An 18,655-nucleotide genomic window follows, 5' to 3' on the forward strand; every position below is an offset into this window, starting at 1 on the left:
ATATATTGTGGGCTTCTTTCAGTTTCTGTCTACCAAATTCACTCACAAAGCTTTCGTCGACTTGAGGCAAGCTTCTTACCACCCACCCATGCCTGTACCTATATATGTATATGTATATGTGTGTGTATGTGCATGTTTGTATGCACACAAACTATGTCTATATATATATATATATATATATATATATATATATACACAGATATGTAGATAGATAGATAGATAGATAGTTATTGGTATAGATAAGTGTTGATACACATATATTTCCAACCTTGCACTAATATTTTATGGTTCCACAACATAAATTGTTTACATAAGTCATCATCTAGAATAAATCATCTGATGGCTTAGACTCTTTAGTCACTGCACAAGCAGAACATTTTTAATGCATTTAAGCTGAATAAAAAAATCTCAACTAGGTCAAGATTGCAATCTTTCAATTCTTGGATATGCATGTGCATCCACTCGTTTTAATTCCACATTTGTTCTGCACAAGTTTAGAGTATCCCTTGAAAAGCAAGAAGCCTTCACCAGGCTCTTACATTTTTAGTCTGATGAACAATGAATAAGCTAAATTTATGTTAATTGCTCCTGAGAATCATTCAGGAATACTATAAAGAGTGAATATTGGCAATGAGGTCTGCAAGGAAGTCTATGTGAAATATTTACTGATGATTTTTTTTTCTTCATTCCTATATGCCATTCATCATTATAGTTCAGAAGTGGATGTCTGTGAAATCTCTGTAAACCAACAAGCTAGTGTTATTGGAAAACTAATCAAAGAACTATAAAAGGAAGATATTTGAAACTTGAAAGTGTTGGCTTGTGGCAATGTATTTGAAGATAACATAACAGACAATAAGGTTTTAGTAACAGTGATCAGGCAAATCACTTGCTACTTAGATATAAAGTAGGAAGAATATAGATATTATATTCTCAGGACAAGCAAAGGGTACAAATTTCTGGTGGATTGAAAAAGAGGAGGAACATTAAATACCTTAAATGCACTGATGCAATGAACTTAATGAACATATAACAGGTGAAAATTATGTTTTGCTTTTGTATCTTAATAAACATTCTTTTATGAATGTACTTAAATAAAATCTGAGCAGAGTAAGTCTAGTGGATGGAGTTTGATAGAAGTGGAAGAAGTTTAGGAAACAGTAATTCCGCCTGAAAATAAAGGGTGATGCTCTATAGTAATACAAATTCACATTAAGTGCAAAGGGTCAAACATACTATTCTAAGGTACATAAATTACTGAGTGAAGTGAGTTAGGAAAGCAGCTGTGTATCAAAGGTATTGGTCAATGTATTTGGGACAGTGGAAAATACTGACACAGGAATCAAAAATAGATGTGCACTGAGTTAAATTGTGCCATGATTTGAGAAGATGGTATACACGAGAAAGAATGCCAATATCATGCTTGAAAATGATGTTTTATCTTTATATATATATATATATATATATATATATATATATATCAGATCGTATGAATTGAAATATGATAGAAATGGAGTAATGATGAGGTTAATTATATCAACAGTAGAGAGAAAGAGAGAGAAGGGGGCGGGGATTAACTATTTGATGATGATTTCTGAAGATTTATGTCAACATTCTAAGCTAAACCTGATGGAGGATAGAATATATTTAAATTGAATGAAAGTACATTTTATGTCTTTGATAATTTTACTGCAAATTCACAATTATTTCGTTGTGAGTTGATACAATTTAGCCATGAAACATTTGTTTCTCAAGAGAAATAAAATAGAATAGGCAATGTTCAATATTCAGATAATGTAGGCAATTTGATGGATGACAACGAGACCATAGAATTGAATAGACTTATGTAATGAATAGAAATTAGGAAACAAGTATACAATATCAGTCCTATGTTATATAATTGAGTAAAAAGTTACAATATTTTTGAGATTGAGAGTAATGACCTGCATTCTTGTGAGACCTTAAATTGGTTTATATCATTGAACAAAGCAAATTCTTTCCTATTTTATCTATATGAATATGAAAGGATTTTTGAGTAAATTCAGAGCAAGAGTGACATTAGAGGAAGAATGTATCTTAAGTTATTACAATGAATGAGTTCAAAGGTGGAAGTTTATTCTTCAAATACGTTTTAACAGATGAATAGTTCTTTGAACCTCTCCCCACCAAAAAAAAAAAAAAAAAAAAAGTTTAAAGAATTGGTTTCCTTTTAAGTTGCTTTGCAGTAAACTTAAAAACCTAAAGGATGATGCATTTGTTGAAGCAACTATTTGAACATAAAGATAGCAGATGGGAAATAAACTAAATTACTTGAGAATTAAAAATACAAAACCTTTGCAAAGAATGTTAATGATAAATTTTCATGTTTTATTAGAAAATATGCTAGATATTCATTCAACTATTAATAAAGTATTTAGTTTTATTAAAGATACATTTTCAGTTAATGGTACACATTATTAAACAAGCTTTTGATGATTATCAGAACACCAAAAACAATAAAAGTTTCATAAATTGAAAAAGAAGTTGTTAAAAATTGAATTTAGAAAAATCAATTTAAATTAATTTGATCCGGTAGCAGTAAAGCTTTAAACAGAGTTTATTCATGAAGTATAATATTTATCATAAACAACCAAAAAATGGAGAGGAAAACAAAATTTATTATGGTTTAAAATGAGGTTTCATTATAAGTTATGAACAAGAAAATTTATATATTCTCATCTTAGGACCTTTCAAGTTATTTATATTTCTTCTTTAATTATTTTCACCTATCTGAGTATTACAGCTAAGAAACATTCTACAAGAATCTTCTTTAGTTTATAGTATAATGCTAAGTTGGCCGTTCTTCTTTCTTCCTCTCCTTGCATCTGATCTTCCTTAGTATGTGTGTGTGTAGGAGTGTGTGTATAGGAGTGTGTGTATAGATATATGTAGAAGGATGATTCAAGTGAAACAGACAAAACAAGCAACTGCATTTTTTTCTCAGCAGATGTTTTTAGCTTAGTGGAAACTAACTGTTATTAACCAATTTGTACTTTATTTCTTTATTACTTAATCAACAATAATCACCTTAATGTATAACAAAATTTCATAATTCTATGGGTAATCTCAGTTTGTAGATATGAAATATAAATATTTCTAATAATTTGATTCTTACAAACCTTGAAAATACTTTGTAACAGCATTTTCGACCATTTGGTGAGGGAAAGAAGGACAACCGCTATGATGCTTTGTTTTTCTCATGGTCCCCAAGAATGATAGGAAAGCAAAGAGGGATTTATTGTCAAACGTGAATCTTGGAATGAATGTTTGCAACAGACTTAACTCCACTACCAGCAGCAAAGTCCTAGGTTGTTGTACAAAGCTGGACAATAGTTTAAATTTACTTTCCATGAATTCAGTATGAGAAGAGCCAGAACAGATATCACAAGATACTATCTTATGGCTTTCACAACTTTGCCAATCCACTTCACTGGAATGGTGCATTATTTTATTTTACCAGAGAGTATAAAAGGTGAGGCTGGCCTTTGCAGGATTTGAATCCAAAATATTGAGAACCACAGCAAATACTACAAGGTATTTTGTCCTTTTCTCTTGCAACTGTAGTAATTCTCTGCTTATAAACTATTTTATGACTACAAATGAGGCAGTTGTTGAATTTACAAGGTATAATTATTTGGAGATTTCAGTGTTCATTTTGTATCTCAGTCTCTACTAAATAAACATATCTAGAGCAGAAGTTAAACTTCATAAACAACCTGCCTAAAATCCATTCCAATTATGGATCTGCTTTCAACTAATCACCTAAATCCAAAGTTTTCAACAATTTTTCAACTCTATTCCTCATTTCTCCATGACACAAGACCCACTTTCACTTCTTCATTTTCCAGACTCTCTCCTCTTCATCAATGATCTGTAAGTTAGCAGTCATTCTGTTCAGTTGACACAATTATCCATTCCTTCAGTTCTTTTAAATACAATATTTTTATCCATAATTATATCCAATATTTTCATCAATGATAACTTTAAGGTTATTCAAATATCTCCTTCGCAATAAGGATCTAACATGATAATGGCAAACAATAACCCCAGAATGCAAATATTGCTTATTTTAAAGCACTATCACCATCAAATTCCTATACTTCATGAATAATTTCTGACTTATAGAATTCCCTCTCAAAACAAACTCTCAATACTTACTCATAAGTAACAACAAAAATTCCTGTGAAAACTCCCTCAATAAAACTTAACATTCACAACCAAGTGGATAAATATTTCAGCTTTAACAAACTGATCACTATAAATATCTAAACTATCTAAATATGTCCTCAATGTATGTCACTGTTCCTTTCTTATATTCCAACTGGCAGAGTTCATTTGATCAGAGACATCAAAATAGAAATTATCTGCTTAACTGATAAATTCCTTTTTTCTAAAAGTATTCAGTTGGTGGCCCATCATAAGCAAACATAAGGTTTCCAGTGCTCGTAAATTACCAGTATTATCCAACTTAATTCAAAAGTATTTGTTGTATCTAATTCTCTACTTATTGTTAAGCTGTGCTTTGGGTACAGCAAACATTAGATGCAGTTCTGCATCTTGTTGGCTATAACTCAGATATTTCCTGATGCTAGTACACTAGCTGCACCAATTTCACAACTCTCACCATAGTGAAATGAGAAAGCAATGCTTTCCTCTATATTCATGATAATTAAAATATTTATAGCTATCATATGTCTATAGGAAATAAACAATCATATTGTTATAAGAACGCCGTTGTTATGTTTGCATATTAAAACCAATGGAAAAGAAGATATTTTTTGTATCAGAGAATAGTTTTATTCTCCAATGTATTTTGCTTGTATGTGAGTGACTACCATGGAATTATTTCAACAAAATTGCTGCTTAAATTGTAAACTAATATGGAGTGTAAAGTAAATAAATTAGCAGTGAAAGCATTAACCATACAAAACATTCCACACAAAGAAAAAAATCAATACAAGTAGATTTCTGATAGTTGTTAGAGATTGGAAAGATATGTTATCAATTTGGATATCGTTTATAAGTAAAAGGTTTGGAACAGGTACTTAAAATAATATTCTTAATTTTATTTAATAGAATAATCATCTAAAATGAAAATAATTATTGTGATTCTAATTAACAGTTTTCTGAATGTAGAAATGTTCAAGTTATTTATGTAAGAAAGAAATTGTTTCAGTGGAACCTATTGTGTCTGTTTTGAAATAGGTTTTATTTTGCTTTCAATCCATTAATTGTTTTGTATCTAATTAAGAAAATGTTGGAGGGCAGAACAAATATTGATTATTTGATCACTCACTTTTAATGTTGTTTTAGATGTAGAACAAAATATTTTGTAACATAAATCTTTTCACATTATTTTTCTTTATTGCTTTATAGATTTAATAACAAAGGAAATAGAGAAAGAGAAGTCACTTGATTAACTCATTGCTCTCCCCCCCCCACTCCTTTTTGTTCTATAGAAAAGAAACGTTTAACCAATACCATTAGTATGTCATGTCAACAGTCTACCAAAACAAAAATCAAGAAAATACAGTTGGGGGAAGGGAGGGAATTAGTTTAAAAACAAGAAAAATTTTTAAAATTAGATTTTGAATAGGTGTAATGACAGTTTATACTTTGTGCTTAGCTGCCATCATAGGCAATATTAAAATGTGGTTGTATAGAGCTTACAAAACGATTTGGCATTGTTAACAGTTCCAAAGTATTGTCAATACAGAGAATTATAACAGTTTGCATTATCTAATGTGGCAGGAACATATAATACAATCTTTGAAAGACAAGATGATGTTCAGCTGGATATAAAGTGAATATTATGATATCAAGATAGTCCCTCATTCAATAAGGTCTATTATTGTTTTGGCCAATGTTTTCAGAACGATTTCTCTAATAATGATATCCAAATCTACAAAATAACAGTTCTGGGAAGTTATATAAGTGGTAACTTTAAAAATAAATTCTTTTAAGACTGACAACAATCAAGCAGACTGGTGTTCAAATTTAGCCTTATAAAATTAAATGATTATGAAAAAAGAATTCTCTTTATGCAGTATAATAATACATGGTTACCACTTTTGCTCAGGTGAACCCAGGCAATGTAGAATTTCATGCCCTGTCAAGAAATACCACTGAAGCAGATTTGAACAGAATCACTAAATGTTTTTTAAGTTCCCGGCAGTCATGAAACATAGTGATAATGAAAATTAAGAGTGAGCGAGGATAAATTTCTTTGATTTATTTAATTAGCCTAAGCAATTGCAATATCCTAAAACAATTGTACTGACGAACCACAAATGAAATACAAATGAATGTAACATAAAAACACTCATTTCTGACATATTTCAAACAAAATATATTATTAAGAAATATTATAACTAATTCAATGATTTGTTAACTCTGTATGTTAGAGGTTAATATTAGAAGATTTTATATGTTGAAGGTTATATGCAATTAGTTACTCATAATTTTTTAAGATAGCCAGTAGCTAGAATTTCAAACTTTAATATCTGATCCATGTCATTCTGTTTAACACATACTAACAAATGAAATAATCAAGGCTAATACTTAACAAGTTAATTATTTCATGAAACATTATTTCTATTACATAATAGTGAATGCACTTAGATAATTGAATATTCAATAATATAATAATTCATTTTGTATAATAACTTTTACATCAATTTAAGTTCTTTTTTCTATTATGATTGAGAATATGTTTATACAGCTTAATACATTTATATCACTTAACTTTGAGAGGGATGCACAATACCTACGACCTTTTGTTTTCTCAGAGCCTTTGAGATTAGTACTATCTGTTGCATGAATTCAAGTCAGGTCACTGGTGTGAAAGTATGTTTCCTATTTCTTTCTAAATGAAAATAAAACCAACTAGGCAATGAATTACATCTACCACCAAAACCTCAGGACACAAAGAGGCAAAACAAATACTAAAGCTATCGTCATTTAACATCCAAATATCATCAAGCCATGATTCTAGACTGGTATTTTATTTTATCAACTCTGAAAGGATGAAAGGCAAAGCTGACTGCGTGGGATTTTGACTCAGAGTACAGAGAGCTAGAACAGATACAAATGTATTCTATAATGATACTTTCAATTCATTGTGTCAACCAATCCATTGTCAAATACTGATAGTTTATGCTATTGATCTCAGAGGGATGAAAAGCAAAGTTGTTCTCAACTGGAATTCAACCCAAAACACAAGGGGCTAGAACAATATCACTTATGCTTTAATGATTCTACAACTTAAGTAAAAAGATTTAAGACAAAATATATTAAATAAAATACGAATAAATTGATTTCACTTCATTTTTCTGAACATAAACACATGTATACATGCATCCTCTCTTAACAATTTAGTTTGAGGAAACAAAAAATAAACTTTGCAGCTTTGATTCAGATTTTATATGAAATACAATTCTTCATTTTGGACATCATGTCTACCAATGTTATAGCGAACAAGATACCATTAAGCATCTGATAGTAAAATTGAAGAACACATCTGAAAAGCAAATTCAACTAATTCAAGTTTATGATTCTTAAGATATATTTCCCTTTTTTCATTCTCAATAAGCTAATTGCTGTCTTGAAAAGATACATTTTCTATCAATCATTTGACGTAGTTTGTTGCTAAATCTCTTTTAAAGTAGATTGCTTATGAAATAAATACTCCATGACATATTTTTAATTAAATAGAAAGAATTCAGAGGTATTTAAACACAAAGAAGCAAAAGGAATTTAGCACCTGAATGAAGTTTGAATCAATGTACAGCCTCAACATCAGAACAAGTTACCTGTGTCAAACCAATTCTACATTTATACAATGACTTAATACTGCAACATTCATATAATAAATAGCTTATGGTTTAAGTTTCTATTTTTCTGGCTGATGATATCTTTTATTACATACAATCTCCAAAGGTAAATTTAGAAGTTAATTATTCATATTAATAGTTGCATCTTTGATCTTAAAATTCAGTTCTATAATAAAGTGAAACTGGATGTAAAATCATTTGACCTAATGATAAGTTACTTGGCGATATTTTAAATAGTATTGAATGTTTTATGTCATCTACAGATTAGATATGACTATTCTGAGACAGTTGTATACTGTGTGCTGCTTCAATTGAGAAATATCAAATAAGGCTTCTGAAAATGTAGACCCTGTTACTATCTATTTTCCAACATAACACACAATTGGTCATTCAAGTTAGAAAGCCAAGATTAATTAATCAAACTTTTAATGAAATATAGCATGCAAACCTTATGGTTCAATTTCTATTGTTCATTGGTTTTAATAATACCAGCTCAATACCCTATCACGTTAAAGAATATATCTCAATTATTTACCAACAATAATAACTGAGCCTGATGATGACGCTGTTATTTCTGCAATGTATCTTCATAGATCAACTGTTTATAAGCTGTTTATAAAATATGTCCTATTTGAATCCAGTTTACAAACCGGGTTCAAAAAGAACGAATTTTATGAATTTTATATAAATATATGTAGAAGAAAGGAATTCTTTGTAGAAAGCAAGAATTTTGGGAAAATGTTGATGTCTAAGAAAACATTTTGCCATAAACCATTGTGATCACAGCCAATATTAAGACACTAACTGTCAAACTATACTTTGTTCCAAGCATGACTGAGACTGACTCTCATGAAAAAAAAAATCACAGAATAAGTATAGTAGAAAACACAAAATGGAAGATAATTCAGTCTACTCTTCATTAGACATCTTTGTCAACCACAATAAATTAATTTCATTCTTGTACAGGTACCACTCTCTTCCATTGCTATGCAGCCTTGAAATTTGATATTCTGACCACTGTTGATAGCAGCAGCTGTCAAAAATCTACTTTTCCTTCATAGGTATCCTTCCCAAATTCTTCAACAAGGATTCATTAATTTTTAAACATAAAACAGCACTGAGATGCTAATGCTACTAAAAATATCTGCCAGTTGCACTTCCATCAAACATGTTGATTAGACCCTAGGTGAACTTGATTGAGCTTAACTATGATAAAAAGTATTTCAACAGTGACTATCCTATTTCCTATGTAGACATATTGTATCTAAGACTATATTATTTAGGTCCTTTCTTTTTTCAGAGAATAGGATGTGATTTGAATAAAACTTGGCTGCTAATTCTAACAACTGGACAGTCACAAAGGAGTATCCTCCTTGATTTATCCAAATTTATTGTGAGGCTGAAATTTGCTTTCTCATATTTTATATTTTATGACACACAAGGTAGGTAACTTGAAAACTATGGAAACTGAAATCTGTATTTTAAAAATTGCTCTTTTGTTCTGCTGATTCAATATACTTCTATTGTGAATAAATCTAGTTTGACGTTTATCAAGTAATGAGTGAAAACATGTGATGGAATATTAGATTTAATAACCTGTGTATTATGTCACCTGACAAAGGTAAAAGTGTTAACCAAAAATGTCAAAATATTAGCTTTATTTCATGGGTATTCTTTGTTAATCTACATAACTATCCTTTATTCTTGCATAAATAGTGGCTTGAATTGGTAATATTGTGCATTTATACTAACTAATATCTAATCATTTACACTTTAAATCAAAATGAATGCAGTTCTCTTTTCTTCTTGTTTCACTATCCTTTGGAATGTAGGAGTAGAGGTTTCATCCTTTGCAATATGTAGGTGTAAATATAACAGCTATAACTGGCTGCTGCAGCTAAAATCTGTAATCATCTTTTATTAACTTATAATTCTTATGAATTTTGAAATTATATATACAAAATTTTGCAAATTAAAATAATTTTGTAATATTTAATTGTTTCTGTGACATAAATTCTACTGTGTTTTTGTGAGATTAGTTCACAATGGAAAATCCAACTTCTTATGGAGAAAAGAATTAGCTCATAAGATAAATATATAATTGATAAGGAGTTCAAAAACTTAATGCAAAAGGTAAATAATAAAGATGGTACAGGAGACCACTGAATCAAACTGTAAAAAAACGGAAAATATTTGAGAATATTATTGTGAATTAGGAGAACAATCCTCAGAATCTATCTTTGTTTAACTAGATATATTTTCAAGTATAAATAAAAGTTTTATTGTAAGAAAATATTTCAATTTGAGAGAACACTGAACTGTAATTCACATCAGAAGTAATCAATGATAGGGAACACTCAAGCTTTTTCATTTGTACTGCACATGTATTTTCAATCCGTAACCAAACAGACAATTTGTAAAAATATTGCATATTGTTCTAAAATATTTGCAGAAATTACAAAGCATTCACATTTTTCAAATAATTTAAAGAAATAGATATATTTTATGATAAATCTGTATATGCAAGATGTTTATTAAAACAAAAATAATTTTAAAAATAAATAATGTTGGGTATGGTCATAAAAAATGGCATTTTGACAAATGACATATTGCTTTTAGACAAAGCTGAGTACATTAAAATATAGAAATGTTATGATATACAATCATTTGTATTCAGACAACTCAAACATGAGGACACTGAACATAAGAAAAATAGATTATTGAAAGATTTGTTATATGAAGAGTGAGTAACAAAGAGGAGATTATAAATAAAATCTAGAAAGAATTATGAAAAAAGCAATTCATAGCTTACGCCAAACTTACCTAGTATAACAGTTAGCATACATTTAGCAATATTACATTAGTTACTAATCAGAACAAAACAGGCCTAATACTGAATTTGATTTCTTGAAAATCTAACTTATAAAAATACATAGTTTAATACAACTCTAAAACAGACTGGTTTCATCATTTTTTTTTTATTTACTTAAGCATGTTTACAGAAACATATTTTAAAGAAAGCAAGAACATAAAATTTGTAATAAACAGTATCTAAAATACTTATTTGAAATGCAGGATAATAACCAATAAAATATTGATCATTGTACTATCATATTTTAACTGTACGAAGTATTTTAATTTATTTTAGAGTAATTGAAATGAATAACTGTTTCTTTCCACATGGCCATTTTTAAATGAAATGGAAACCAAGAATCAAAACTTTATTTTAAAATTTACCTCAGTTATTCAGATAGTGAAATGTTATAATAACCTATGCCAAAACAAATCATATATCTAGCTTTCACCTTTAGATAACTGTCTCATCCTCAGATGTTATACTTGGTATAGATATTTGGTGCCAACCCAGTTGACAGTTATGCTCAATCTGACACCATATTGGTTTAGAAAGTTAATAGTTTTAAGACTTCACAGTACAAAGAAGAAGAATTATTATTAATTTTGAAGAAGATATTGGCTAATTGACTAAGAATAATTTACATCAGTAGATATTTGATGAGAGACAAACAGATCTGGTAACAAAATTTCCCATTTTTTCTATATAAAGTAGCAGAAATGACTATGAAAAAATTTAAAACATTGTTGTATTTTAACAGCAAGCCTCCATGAAAAATACATCAGAATATATTTGTATTGATACAGTTTTTTTACACAACATCCTAGGAAATTGCTGCATTAAAAACATGCACTGAATAAAGAAAGTTCTAGAGAATAACATTAGTAACAATCTATGAACATCTTTTAATTGAATAAGTATGTAAAAAGTGATAAAAATACTTAGAGTAATAGAAAATTAGAGGAAACAGTATAATTAGAAAAATAATGCAGATTAATATTTAGTATTAATTTTGAATATTAATTAAAGAAATACTTACCACATTTCCCATAATATTTTACTCTAATGTCCTTCATTTCTTGGCAAGCTGCTTTGCGCATCTCACACATGTTGCTATAATCTACTCCATCATTTCCACAAACTGGGGTGCTACCAATGTTGTCACCATAGGTGTTGCAGCGGTTGGGACACTGGCATCGGTAACTGAACCCATCTAATGAGGGTACACATTCAGCACCAAAGCTACACTTCTTCTGTTCGCATGGGTCCTTCATATCTGCTGGGTAAACGTAACAGGCATTAGCCGGCTGAAAATTGCACAGACTGAACAGGCACAGTAAAATCAATGTAATTAGGGAGGAAAATGTAACGACTTCGAATGAAAATTTCCGAAGTGACAATTTGAAATCCTGGTACATCCTTCTGTTCTCAGCATCAACTTTGGATTGTTGTTATCTTTCTAATTATAAAATGTTTTGAAAATAATATCCTATAGAATAGTTTCTGTATTTACAATTGTAATAATAAATGTAATAAAACCAGCATAATTTCTCTTTGGGATAAAGATTGTAGATATAAATATATATATATGAGCTTGTGTGTGTTAATGCATATACATATATGAATATCTGTCTTCACTTTTAAGGGTATTAGAAATCTTTCAGTAATAATTCAATTCATTTGATTGCTATGTGAGCTAAATGTTGACTACTATTTGGAAAGCTTTTTTATCTTTTTTTGTTTTTTTAGCGAAGCTTTCAGTTGGCTAAAGTAAATACTATGGATATCTATTTATGTCTTGTGTATCTAAGAAAGCATTTTAATGGGTTGAAGAAATGTGTAAAAATTTACTCCTTTGACTTGCTTTGATGTTAGGTGAATATGAGTGAAAGGATTTAGTATGACCCAATAGATGTCACAAAGTCAATAACAAACATTTTGGTGGGTAATAAATTTTCAGAGTCTTAGTGCAATAGTACACACGAAAATCAGAATAATATTGCTGCTCTTTGAACAACAAATGAGGGAAGTCCAAATGCATCACTTTTTTCTCTTTTGTTTACTCAACTCTGTGTTGTCAGGAGTATTGATATGAGCTGGTGGTAATAAAAGACATCCTACTGATAGAAATAGCAGCAAGTTGAGCTTGCTTAATGTTTGGTAGCATTCTAGCATTGATCAAATTACCACAGCAACCACAGTAAATAATTTCTCAAACTGCATTCATAACCAGATTGGTAGGTTTAGAAAATTTGTTAGTAAAGTCATCTGTTGATAATGACAGAGCAGCAATCTCAATTAGAATGGTGATGGCAGAAATGAAAGAAAGTTAGAGAGGAAGAAGTAGGAAGTGATATAGACGATAATAGCAATGTAGAGAATCGATAAAAAAGAGGTGAGAAAGAAAAGTGAGCTCTATATAAATAACAATATATGTATTGAATGTTATCCGATTCTAGTAGTCAGAATAATTGCAGTAGCACTGTACAATGAGATGATGCTGTAACATTAAATATTTAACGTTTCACTTCATAACACATTCGCTTTGTGATGCGGTTTTACATTTTCATTATCTCCATCAATAATCTGGATTAAAATATTTGTTGCTTTCCCAAGTAATATTTCAAATTAACAGCTGCTCTTCATATAGTTCTGATAGAAGCCAGAGTGATTTTTTTCTTTTTGGTATGGTAGTAAGTGAGCATTAACATATTCTTCTTTCCTAACCAGTATCCTTCAATGTCACATTTCATTAGGCTTAGGTGTTGGAGAGACTAAAAAAATCTACAAAATACTCTGTAGATTAGAATTTTCAATAACCACCTGACTACATTCACTTTTGATTATGTGACCAGCCGTTCTGTTCTGCTAGTGTCGATTTGCCATAGCTGCATGCTAAATGTTGCAGTAGCAGCAGTAATATTAGCAGTGGCAGTCTTGCTTCTTATACATACTCCCCTTTCCTCCTCAACAAGCAACTGTCTGACAGAGTAGAGTGTGGTGCTTTCTGTCAGCTAGGAAGCCAAGGAATATATATATATATCTGAAGCAACCAACAAAATGATAGCAAGCAGGGAATACAGAAAATCTGTAACAAATAGTGTACTTCTCTTAAACACTGGTTTATTCCTTCCTTCTAATTCGAACTGTGGGAAATAGAATCAATATTTGCTCTGAGGTCTAGGTTTTTTTGTTTATTTTCTTATTTATTGAGAATTAGAATTCAAAATAGTTAATAATGTGAAGAAAAATAAAATAAAATATGCCTGCTCAATAATCATGGTAGATATTTTTTTCAGGTATAGCAATGTGAAGAGCTTATTTAGCTCCATAATAGTAACAGCTATTATGAAGTATTTCCATTAATTTTATTTCTATTATAAGAATGTGTAACATATTGCAGGTTGATCGGAATCTGTCTTGTCAAGGAAACTAGATAATATAGCCAGTAGCAATGTTCAAGGAGACATAGCATACCCAAAATAAGAAGGATAAGAGTTATTGAGGTAGGGTAGAAAAGGTGATGGATTGAGGTAGTTATTGGGTATTTTGAGAAATAATCAATTTAAATGAAGGGAGGGAATAGCAAGTTGGCTTTAGGGAGAATGAATTTATTGATTTGTTTTACTACCAAGCAGTTCAGAAAGAATATTCATTTTCTAAATGCATTGGTTGATTGTAGTATTTTCTAAATGAAATTTTCTAATAAGGAGTTGGTATATAAACCATTTTCCATTGCTTATTTGCAATATTTATAGTTAATATACATACATGTGTTGTTATTTTAATGTTACTGATTATTAATAGAAGTAACAGCTGTATGCATTTGCTATTAAGTTAAAAAAGGAAACAAAACTGAAAATATATTTGAGAATGATGAGAAAACTTGAAAATATTTTCCTTTCAATAAAAAAATAACCCCACGATTGATGAAAATGGAGTTTAGTTATGGTAATATAACTGAAGAAATAATGCAAATTTTGAAATATTATCTGTCATGGCCACCACAATAGGTGAGCTGCTACTGTCTTATCTTCAGTATTGTTAATCAATAAACTCTTTCAATATTTATGATAGAGTAGAAAACAAAATCTCACAGTATTTATCAGGGAAATAAATAGAAAAACAAAAAACTATTCAGTCTAAGGTCATGTTTGTTTGACAATGTAATGAAATATATGGTGTGAGTGCTGTTTTTCAGTTTAGAAAATTATCACTCTCTTCAGATATCAAAATTACATCCAGAATTATATGTGCCATACTTATTTTATGCATACATATACACATTCATACAAATCACACGCACACACACACACACACACACACACACACACACGCACACACACAGAGTATTAGATAAAATATGAATGATTATTCTATAATGAAAATTCTTTATGCATTTGTTTCATTTTTAAATAATGATGACTTTACAAATTCTGTAAAAATATACCAGCATATTTTTACAACACAAAGTAAAAAAAAAAAAAAAATTAATATTGGAGCATTTTCAGGAGATTAATTAGACTAGTATCATCAAATTGAATAAAGATTGTCTTTTACCTTTCTCTCAGACATTGCTGAAGAGAGATGGGATAAAAAAAAAAACCTTTAGTCATATATGGTAGGCTAAATATGTTTCACAAGTAGTATTTAAGTCAGTAACAAACAAAATATTAGGAAGAATTTCTTTAAGTAGTGAAAAATGCAGGTTATAATTAGACAGGCATCTATCTTATAATTACTATGTAGATTAATGCATCATTTTACAATGGCAACATATACACATGCAACTTTTAATTATACACATCAAGCTGGTGCTATGAATCGAGCAAGAAAATGTAATAATGACAGGCAGGGTGGAAGAAACTTTAAATGAAATATCATAAACAAATAACAAAACCATAACTATATCCTGCAAACTGTACAATTCATCAACCATTTTATTTACAAAATTTCTTATTATACATCACATATATCATAAGAATAAAACTATATTCTATATGATGGGTTAAGCATCAAATGCAAATAGAATATAATCAAACACAAAGAAGTTGTTTAATACAAGATTTTTGGTAGGAATTATAAAAGAGTTCTACAAATGATAGCTCTTTTGTTCTTGAAAATGAGATCCTTAGAGATTTCAATTTCACTCATAAATAACAAGAGAAAGTTAGGAAAATGTTTGGAATAAGACACTTTTGCACATGTTACGTGTTACTCTGTTGAGGAATGATTTATGAAAGGCAAATTTTATTTTCCTCTAATATTCTATACCCTGGCAAACATCAAAAAGATTGGCTTGCATTACAATTGCTAAAAGTAAGACAGCAAAAGGATTCATACAGCTATTTCATTACACATCTAAGGATTAAATACTTGGAAAACAAATATTTCTGACAGAGGAAATCAAACATAATTTTCTGAATGCTGTTTCACAATGTACTAGAGATGATCCAAATTTGCCTATATGGTGCTTTGCTGAGGAAGTTAGCAGATTATTTCTATCAACACTATTAAAAACAAACAAGAGGCTAGGAATTTTGATGAGGTTATGTAAGGTTCATTGGTATTACACACTTCAGTTTTCATGAGTTGATATAGATACATATTTCAAGTCCCTTAGGTGAATGTATCTGCTTTCAAAAGGAAAAGATGCATTACATAATGTGGTCCTAACAAAACACACATAAAAATAAAAAAAGATGCATTGCTAGAATGCATTTGATCATAAGTCTGTATGATGAAGGTTGACATGTCAGCAACTTCAGTAACAAGAACATATATTTACCTTATTTTGCAATATCATGTGAGCAATTCTCAAGGAACAAAACATAATTGAACTTCCCAGAAAAAGATAGTGTATTCTAAATGAGTACTATGCACGAAATGAGATTGGTCTATAAAATTTGTGTATGATTTTTTAAGGATAAACAAAATAAAACGTTACTTTTTCTTTTTTTCTATAAACATTTGAGCTGTCAAACCTAACATAAATATCAAGGATTGTTAATATATATCATATATACAGCATAATATGTGTGTTATTCAAATTCTTTTATTATATACATATATATATATATAAATGTATGTATGTATGTATGTATATATATATATGTAATATATGTGTGTGTGTATATATATAGCATCATTGTCATTTAATGTACATGTTCTATGCTGGCATAAGTTGAATGGTTTGACAGGACTTGATGGGTTCAAGTGTGTTGTGTGTGTGTGGGAGGTATGTGTGGGTTCAAGGACAGCATTTTGATCAAGTATCATCTTTTGCATGGTTACTATAGCTGTATGCCCTTCCAAGTACTAACCACCTCACCATACTAACCATTTTACTGGATGCTTTGTTTTATGACACTGGCACTAGTAAGGTCACCATGCAACTCACAAATCTACAAAATCCAAGGAGCAGGGAATCACTAAGATATGTGTGGTTTAAGGTATTAGAAAAAAAGTTGTGGCAGAGTTGGTTCTAGTTGTATAAGACTCACATGGCTACTTGCATATCTATCTATCTGTCTGTCTATCTATCTATCATTCTATCTATCTATATTTCTATCTATCTATCTATCTATATTTCTATCTATCTATCTATCTATCTGTCTGTCTGTCTATCTGTCTATCTATCTATCCATACATACATAATAATATTAGGGACAAAATCCAAAATTACAGGTAAAAACTCAATTAAAATCAATTTATAAAAAATTAAAATTAAATTGAGCTTTATAGATAAAATATATATAAAATATATAGTTTTAGGGAAAATAACCAAGTTTCAAGAACTCATCGATGAAAATACATACATATATATATGTATGTATCATCATCATCATCATCCTTTAACATCTGTTGTTCATGCTGGAAGGCTGCACCAGACTCCAGGCTTATTAGGCATGGTTTTCTACAGCTGGATGCCTTTCTTAATGCCAACCACTCTGCGAGCGTAATGGGTGCCTTTATGTGCCACTGGCATGGGTGCCAACTTGTGAGACATCGGTATCTGCTATGAATGTGATTTTGCTTGGTTTGATGGGTCTTCTTCTCAAGCAGGACATAATGCCAAAGGTCTTGGTGTCGCTTAATGTCGTAGGAAGAATTTACAGTAGGAATTTTAGGTAGGATTTGCTCTCTCTTGTGAGTGTCTCTTCACATGTGCTTAGGAGAATGGTCAGTAGAAAAGTGTTTAACTGGTAGTTTGAAGTATGTGTGTGTGTGTATGTATATGTTGTGTATGTGTGTGTGTGTTTGTGTGCAGTGTGTACCTGTATCTGTGTGTGCATGCATGTGTATGTGTGTATACGTGGGGTTGTCTGTGGAGCAAATGTGTGTTACTCTGTATGTGTGTGTGTGTGTATGTCCATGTATGTATGAGTGTGTGTTCTGTGTGTGTGTATATTTGTATACATACATATCTATATACATACTTGGAAATGGATGTGTGGTGTTCAATTAAATAATAATATAAATAATACATAAATATATATGCATGCATGCATATATGTACATAAATATGTATATACACATGCATATATGGGCACAGGACACCACAGAAAGTAAACAACAAGAAATACGAAAACATGGAATACTAACTATTTTTGGGAACAATGAAAGAAACAAATGGAAAACAAGACAAGCAACATAAAAAAATGACCCTTCATCATTTGTCGGCTGCTTTTCTACTTTATATTTTGAGCAATTCACGACACATACATACACACGCACACACGCACACACACACACACACACACACACACACACACATATATATATTTATTCATAGAAAAACATGTAATTGTTACCAATATAGCAAGAGATTTCACCGCAAAAAGTCTAAAGTAGACTCCTTAAGGATCGTTCTCCTTGGTTATATATCCAAAGTTTTAAATTTAAAAGAGTTTTGACACTAATATCCATT

At 30.1% G+C, this 18,655-nt stretch overlaps 1 protein-coding gene across 1 annotated transcript in view; it reads right to left on the reverse strand.

Moving 5' to 3' along the window:
- LOC106868360 (agrin) overlaps nt 1-18,655 on the reverse strand; it is a gene marked incomplete at its 3' end in the record, with an annotated part of 738,012 nt that overhangs the window by 338,380 nt on the left and 380,977 nt on the right. The window contains exon 5 of the mRNA XM_052968462.1: nt 11,765-12,004. Coding sequence (XP_052824422.1) covers nt 11,765-12,004 — 240 coding nt within the window. The remainder of the gene's footprint in view (nt 1-11,764; nt 12,005-18,655) is intronic.

This window comes from Octopus bimaculoides, chromosome 6, assembly GCF_001194135.2.
Source record: "Octopus bimaculoides isolate UCB-OBI-ISO-001 chromosome 6, ASM119413v2, whole genome shotgun sequence".
In the NCBI taxonomy this organism is placed as follows: domain Eukaryota; kingdom Metazoa; phylum Mollusca; class Cephalopoda; order Octopoda; family Octopodidae; genus Octopus; species Octopus bimaculoides.